At 38.7% G+C, this 7,201-nt stretch overlaps 1 protein-coding gene across 5 annotated transcripts in view; it reads left to right on the forward strand.

The window, feature by feature from the left end:
- tmem117 (transmembrane protein 117) overlaps positions 1 to 5,743 on the forward strand; it is a 411,893-nt gene extending 406,150 nt beyond the window's left edge. For 3 of the 5 annotated variants that reach the window (XM_073059703.1, XM_073059707.1, XM_073059704.1), the window contains one exon: positions 3,971 to 5,742. In XM_073059703.1, coding sequence (XP_072915804.1) covers positions 3,971 to 4,668 — 698 coding nt within the window. In that variant the 3' untranslated portion in view covers positions 4,669 to 5,742. Of the gene's footprint in view, positions 1 to 3,970 lie in introns of all 5 variants that reach the window. The other 2 variants (XM_073059705.1, XM_073059706.1) reach the window with 1 other exon arrangement.
- Positions 5,744 to 7,201: the final 1,458 nt, after the last annotated feature.

The following is a 7,201-nucleotide window of genomic DNA, read 5'->3' on the forward strand; positions in this document are numbered from 1 at the left end:
TGAGTTTAACAGGCGTCATTTATTCATTAGCATAGCTAACGTTATTTAAACTAGCTGGCTAGCTGCTAGGGAGCCACTCTATTGCAGACATCCCACCTCTCCCGGGAGTCTCCCACAAATTGATGGCACTACCTCCCTGAAATGAGTTTTTGCAGGGTGGGATGTCTGTGACAACACAGAAAGGCCCTTCACCTATCTAGTTCATGCCAAACCATTAATCGGCCTAGTCCCATCGACCTGCTCTCAGACCATAGCCCTCCATACTCCTCCCATTCATGTTCCTATCCAAATTTTTCTTAAATGTGAAATTGACCCACATCTGCCACTTGCGCTGGCAGTTCGATCCACACGCTTACCACCCGCTGAGAGAAGAAGTTCCCCCTCATGTTCCCCTTAAATATTTCACCTTTCACCCTTAACCCATGACCTCTAGTTTTAGACTCATCCAGCCTCAGTGGAAGAAGTCTGCTAGCATTTACTCTATTTATACCTGTCATAATTTTATACACCTCTATCAAATCTCCTCACAGTGTTCTATGTTCTATGGAATTAAATGCTAACCTATTCAACCTTTCCCTCTCACTCAGGTCTTCAAGTCCTGGCAACACCTTTGTAAATTTTCTCTACACACTTCCAAAATTAATTATATCTTTCCTGTAGGTAGGTGACCAAAACAACACTCAATACTCCAAGTTAAGCCTCACCAATGTCTTTTACAATTTCATGTCACATCCCAACTCCTGTACTCAGTGCATTTGAAGGCCAATGTGCCAAAGCTTTTTTTTAATGACCTTATTTACCTGTGACACCACTTTCAAGGAATTATGCATCTGTATTCCCAGGTCACTCTGTTCTAGAGTCACAGAGAAGTGCAGCACAGAAACAGGCCCTTCAGCCCATCTAGTCAATGCCAAAATCATTTAAACTGCCTACTCCCATAGACTTGCATTGGGACCAAAGCCCTCCATACCCCTACCATCCATGTACCTTTCTAAACTTTTCTTGAACCTTGATCATTCTTAGCCTCAGCTGGGGAAGTGATGACCTCCCTCCTGTTAGACTGTTTGAGGTAAATTATTTTTTATTCTTTCTTACTTCTCTTCTAATATTTGTATATCAGTGCACTTGTAATGCTATTGTGACACAGTAATTTCCTTTGCATCAATAAAATAAAATATCTATCTAACTTGAGCTCGCACGCATCACTTGTGCTGGCCGCTCATTACACACTCTCTGAACCCTCTGTTCCCCTTAAACTTTTCACCTTTCACCCTTAATCCATGACCTCTGGTTGTAATCCCACCCAACCTCAGTGGACAAAGCCTGCTTGCATTATCCTTATCTGTAGCCCTCATAATTTTGTATACCTCTATCAAATCTCCTCTCAACCTTCTACTTTTTAAGGAATAAAGTCCTATCCTATTCAATCTTTTCCTATAACTCAGTTCGTCCAGACTCGCCAACATCCTTGTAAATTACCTCTGTACTCTTTTTTCAATTTTACTGATGTCTTTCCTGTAACTAGGTGACCAAAACTGCACACGATACTCCAAATTATGCCTCACCAATGTCTTATCCAACTTCAACATAACATCCCAACCCCTGTACTCAATGCAGCGATTTATGAAGGTCAATGTGCCAAACGATTTCATTACAACCCTATCTACCTGTGACGCCACTTTCAATGAATTAGGAACCTGTATTACTAGATCCGCACTCCTCAGTGCCCTACCAGTCACAGTGTTGGTCCTACTGAAGTGCAAAACCTCAAACTTGACAGTATTAAATTCCAGCAATCATTTTTTCCAACTGTCTAATCTAGATTACTAATTCATCTTGAATGCCAACTAACTGAACCCTCTTGACCAATCTCCCATATGGGACACTGTCAAATGCCTTGCTAACGTCCTTTAGACAACATCTACTGCCTTGTCTTCATCAACTTTCCTGGCAACTTTCTCAAAAAACTCTTTAAGATTGGCTAGCCATGGAATACCACACACAAAGCCATGTAGACTTCCCCTAATCAGTCCTCGTTTATCCAAGTGAATTCACAGGTAGATAGAGTCATAAAGAAAGCTTTTGGCACATTGGCCTTCATAGATCAATGTATTGAGTACAGGGGATGGGATGTTTTGTTGAAGTTGTTTAAGATGTTGGTGAGGCCTAGTTTGGAGTATTGTGTGCAGTTTTTGTCACCTACCTACAGAAAAGATGTAAATATGTTTGAAAGAGTGCAGAAAAAATTTACAAGTATGTTGGCAGGACTTGAAAACCTGAGTTATAGGTTTAATGGAATACCATCCAATAACTTTTCCCATTACTGATGTCAGGTTCACTGGCCTATAAATTCCTGGCTTATTGTTAGAGACTGTCTTAAACAACAAAACACCATTAACTATTCTCCAGTCCTCCAGCATCTCACATGTGGCTAAGGATATTTTAAATATCTCTGTTAAATATCCCTTGAAATTTCTAACTTGCCTCCCATCAGGTCCAAGGGAACACCTTGTCAGCTCTGGGGATTTATCCAATTCTAATTTGCCTCAAGACTGCAAACACCTCCTTCTCTGTAATCTGTATAGGAACCATGACTCGCTCCTGCTTTGCCTCATTTCTATAGACTCTACGTCTATCTCCCAAATAAATTTAAGATCTTTCCCATCTGTTTTGGCTCCATGCATAGATTACTACTCTGGTCTTTCAGAGGATCAATTTTGTGCCTTGTTATCCTTTTGCTTTTAATATATCTGTAGAAACCCTTAGGATTCTCCTTCACCTTGTCTGCTAGAGCAACCTCATGCCTCCTTTTAGCTCTCCTCATTTCCTTCTAAAGCATTTTCTTGCATTTCTTATAATCCTCAAGTGCCTCATTTGTTCCTCCTGCCTTTATCTGCTATGTATCTCTTTTTCTTAACCAGGGTCTCAATATCTCTTGAAAGCCGAGGTTCCCGAAACCTGTTATCCTTGCTTTTTATTCTGACAGGAACATACCAACTCTGTATTCTCAGAATTTCATTTTTGAGGGCCTTCCATTTGTCAAGTACATCATTGTTGGAAAACAACCTGTCCCAATCCACACTTTCCAGATCTTTTCTGATACCATTGAAATTCGCCTTTCTCCAGTTTAGAATCTCTACCCAAGGACCAGACCTATCACTTTCCATAAATGTCTTGAAACTAATGGCATTGTGCTCACTAGATGCAAAGCTCCCTTACACAAACTTCTGTCACCTTCCCTGTCTCATCCCCTAATATGAGATCTAGTATGGTACTCTCTCCAGTTGGGATTTCCATGTACAATATTGTTAACAAACCTTTTTGAACACATTTGACAAACTCTTTTCCATCCAGCCATTTTTCAATGTGGGAGTCCCAGTCAATATGTGGAAAGTTAAAATCACAACCTTATGTTTCTTGCAGCAGTCTGCGATCTCTCTACAAATTTGCTCCTCTAAATCCTGCGGTTTGATGGGTTGTCTATAATATAATCCTATTAATGTGGTGATACCTTTCTTACTCCTCAGTTTTACCCATAAATGCTCAGTAGATGAGCTTCCAGCCATCCTGACTGAGATGACATTTTCCCTGACTATTAATGCCACCTTTTTCCCTTTAATCTCTCCTGCTCGAACACATCTAAAACAAAGGAACCCCAGAACATTCAGCTGCCAGTCCTGCCCCTCCTGCAAACAGGTCTCACCTTTATTCTTTAACTGTCCTCATTCACTCTTAGATTCCATGAGTTGAGAAAACCGATTTAGAGTTACATTAGAACCAAATATTCCTAACAAACATTTAAATTTTGGCAGAATACTGTAAGTATGATATTTCATTCCAGTGGGGACAATGAATATCTTGCACATACAAATAAGCAAATTCCTAGAAGTTGATACTGTTTTGAGTTGTGAATTTTGAAGAAGCAAACTCTAAGAGAACCTTTTAGTTATTTTATCACATTTATTTACAGGTAAATGGTTTAACTATGGCATTATCTTTCTCGTGTTGATTTTGGACTTGAATATGTGGAAGAATCAGATATTTTACCAGCCTGGAGAATACGGTCAGTATGTAGGACCTGGACAAAAAATCTATACAGTGGAAGATATGGAGACATTAAAGGCTTTAAACAAAAGTACTCTGAACTGGGAATGGAGATCAACTAATATTAACCCAATGACTAACAGGACTTATGTCCATGGTGACATGTTTTTACACAGCAGGTATGTAGGTGCCAAACTTGGAGTCAAGTGTCTTGCTTTTGTCCCAAGTATCTTGGCATTTATCTTCTTTGGCTTCTTCATCTGGTTTTTTGGAAGATTCCAGAAAAGTGAATTAATTAAAGACAAACAGGATAATTTGTATGTAAAGATCAAACGGAAATCACCTTCTGAATTTAGCAAAGATTTAAATGAAGTGGCAGAAGACGCACAAAAGTCTGCAACTACAAACGATGAATCGTTGATGACCACGGAGATGGAGGTGGCCACAGCTATTGTACACAGCATTTCTGATTCACCCACTGAAGATCAGGAGGCTTTCCTCAAGAATTCACACAGCAGCACTGCGATCGACACAAAGCAACCTTCTGAACCCACGCCCCCATCTGTTTTGCCTGATCGATTGCCAAAACCAATACCTGACCAAAATGCTGAGATGCAAACTTAAATCAAGCACATGCCTTACGTAGGATTTTACCTTTTGATTTTTACACATTTATAAATCTTTGTACTTTTTGTGTTACAGTGTCACTTTGACTTAAAATTACTGACCTTGGTTTTAAAATAAAAAGAACAACTAAGTTAAGTAGGTGGTGGCTCTACTATGGAACAAAAGTCACTTTTATTTTCTAAAAAGAGTAATATTGTGCCTATACCTAGATATTCCTATGAATCATGCCTTTTGCAGAAACACGGGAGTATGTCTTAATGCTGTATTAAATTGTACTGTAATCTTGTGTTCATCTCTAATTGAGCATAAATTGATAACTGCTGTACATTGTGCCTTGAGGAAATGCATTTTGTATTCAATTGTCTCAAGGGATTTTTTTTAAATGGTAGAATTACAATTCAGAAAAAAAGCATAATAACAATTCTTGTATCTAAAGCAGGTGTTCCCAACCTGGGGTCTGTGGACCCCTTGTGTAATGGTATTGGTCCATGACATAAAAATGGTTGGGAACCCCTGCTTCTGAGATCAGTGGAGTTTCCCAAATGCTTGGCTGCATTCTTCTGAAGCAAAAATTGTTGCTGGGAGTGCTAGTATGATCACTGCTAAGTTCATAATGGTGTGGATTGTATTGACAGCTAAACTGTATATTAAAGAATGGTTTGTCAATTAATCTTTTGATTTTTCTGTAGTGGCAGGCCTTTGTAGAATTCAGTGATGGGGTAGGGGGAGGTACAGCTGCTCTATATGGACAACAGTAATTGAGGAGAATATTTATTAAGAATTGCGTTGCACCTCTGTATACTAAAGCACAATAGATGTCTGTATTGATATTTATATATAGATACTAATGAAAATCGTAGAATAAACAGTGAAATCTTTTCAGCTTGTGTCCTTGCTATTTGAAGTCTTACTGAGTTCCACTCCTTAAAAATGTGGACCTTTCTGGTTGGTGCATGACGATCCTTGATAATAATCCTCAATTTTATTTATCTGTCGACTGCAACACTCTTCCCAAACACTGCCCATTTATTGTAAAGCAAACATGAAGTGGCACTTAAGCGTTTATTCTACGCAAGATTATTTTCCCCCATCATTGCATGTGCATGTAAATTCTGATCTATCAGTTTTGGAAAGAGAACGTTTATATTGCTATGGCATAAATTATAAATTTATTTAATTCCAGAGTTGTCAATTTACCAGACAACACACTGGATTAGATATAGTCCAAATCAGTCCAAATCCCTTTTTTGGCAGCAAGGAACTTTAAACTATATAAGAAAATTTGTAATGAACAGCTCCAAGTCAGAAATAGTTCTCTTACATCTTTTTTTTAAACGTGGTTCTGCTACTGTGATCTTCATTTTGGTGGTGTGTTTTTGGGCTGATTGAGTGATCTGGCGCTTTGCTGTCTCCCAGGGTGTTCAGTGAGGTCTCGAGCAAAACGTGAAGACTCGAGGCCAACAAGCTCGGAGCCCATGATTGACTCCATTGCCCACCGATTAAAGCATTGAGGAAGATTGAAATCACTGAGTTAAGAGCCGGTGTTCAGCAGTGTGTACCAGCCCCTCACTGCTGCTGGAGGAAGGTATCTGCTTGTGATGATCACTCTCTGTCTCTCAGTGCTTCAATGCTATCAGAGGATGGTGCTGGAGTCCTGGGTCTTGGCCAAGGTTTGTGGACTAGACTGTAGTTAAGATGTGTTCCGGTTTCTGGTCGCTCCTCTTTTTATTGTGTGATTCTGTGAAGATAATGAATGATGCAGCACTAGATTGAATTGAACTGAGCTGAACTGAATGTGCCTGAACTTTTTTGATGACTTTGTGGTGTTTTACTTTCTGTGTTTTTCACTTGTTTTTTTTCTCTTTGCTGTTGGCACAATTTTTTTGTGCATTGGGGGTTTGGTGTTTTTCTCTGAATGAGTTCCATGCTTTTCTTTGTTTCGCGGTAGTCAGTTGGAAGACAAATCTCAGAGTTGTATACTGCATACATACTTTGATAATAAATGTACTTTGAATCTTTGAAACTCTGGGATCATTATAAAAAGCTCTCTGTTTCACAAATATACTATGGGACAGAAGTTTGCCATTCCTCCCAGTCTGGGCCAGTATGTGACTCCAGACACACAAAATGTGGTTGCGTCTTGTACGTTTTCAGTTCAAAAGGTTGGTATAGGTGGACAAGAAATGCTCTGTTAACAGTGTTCAGCTCTATGAACAATTTAAAAAAAAGCCAGTAATAGGGTAATAATTGAATGTAAAATTATTTGTATTTCATAATGAATACAATTTTCATTCTATATTAGTTTATCAGTAATAGCAATGCAAAAACAAAATTACATTATTACTAATATATCTTTAGTTGTGAGAATAATCGATGGTTTAACTTATGTTTTAATAAATCCAAATACAGTGTAATCTTGGTTGCCAATAATATTTTAATCTTGCTCAGCCTATTTTTTTATCTTGAACTTAAGGATCTATTATAATATGCGACTGAATAAACTGGTAAACTCGTTTTCATTAGCCAAGGG

This window comes from Hemitrygon akajei, chromosome 10 (genome assembly GCF_048418815.1).
Source record: "Hemitrygon akajei chromosome 10, sHemAka1.3, whole genome shotgun sequence".
NCBI classification, from domain to species: domain Eukaryota; kingdom Metazoa; phylum Chordata; class Chondrichthyes; order Myliobatiformes; family Dasyatidae; genus Hemitrygon; species Hemitrygon akajei.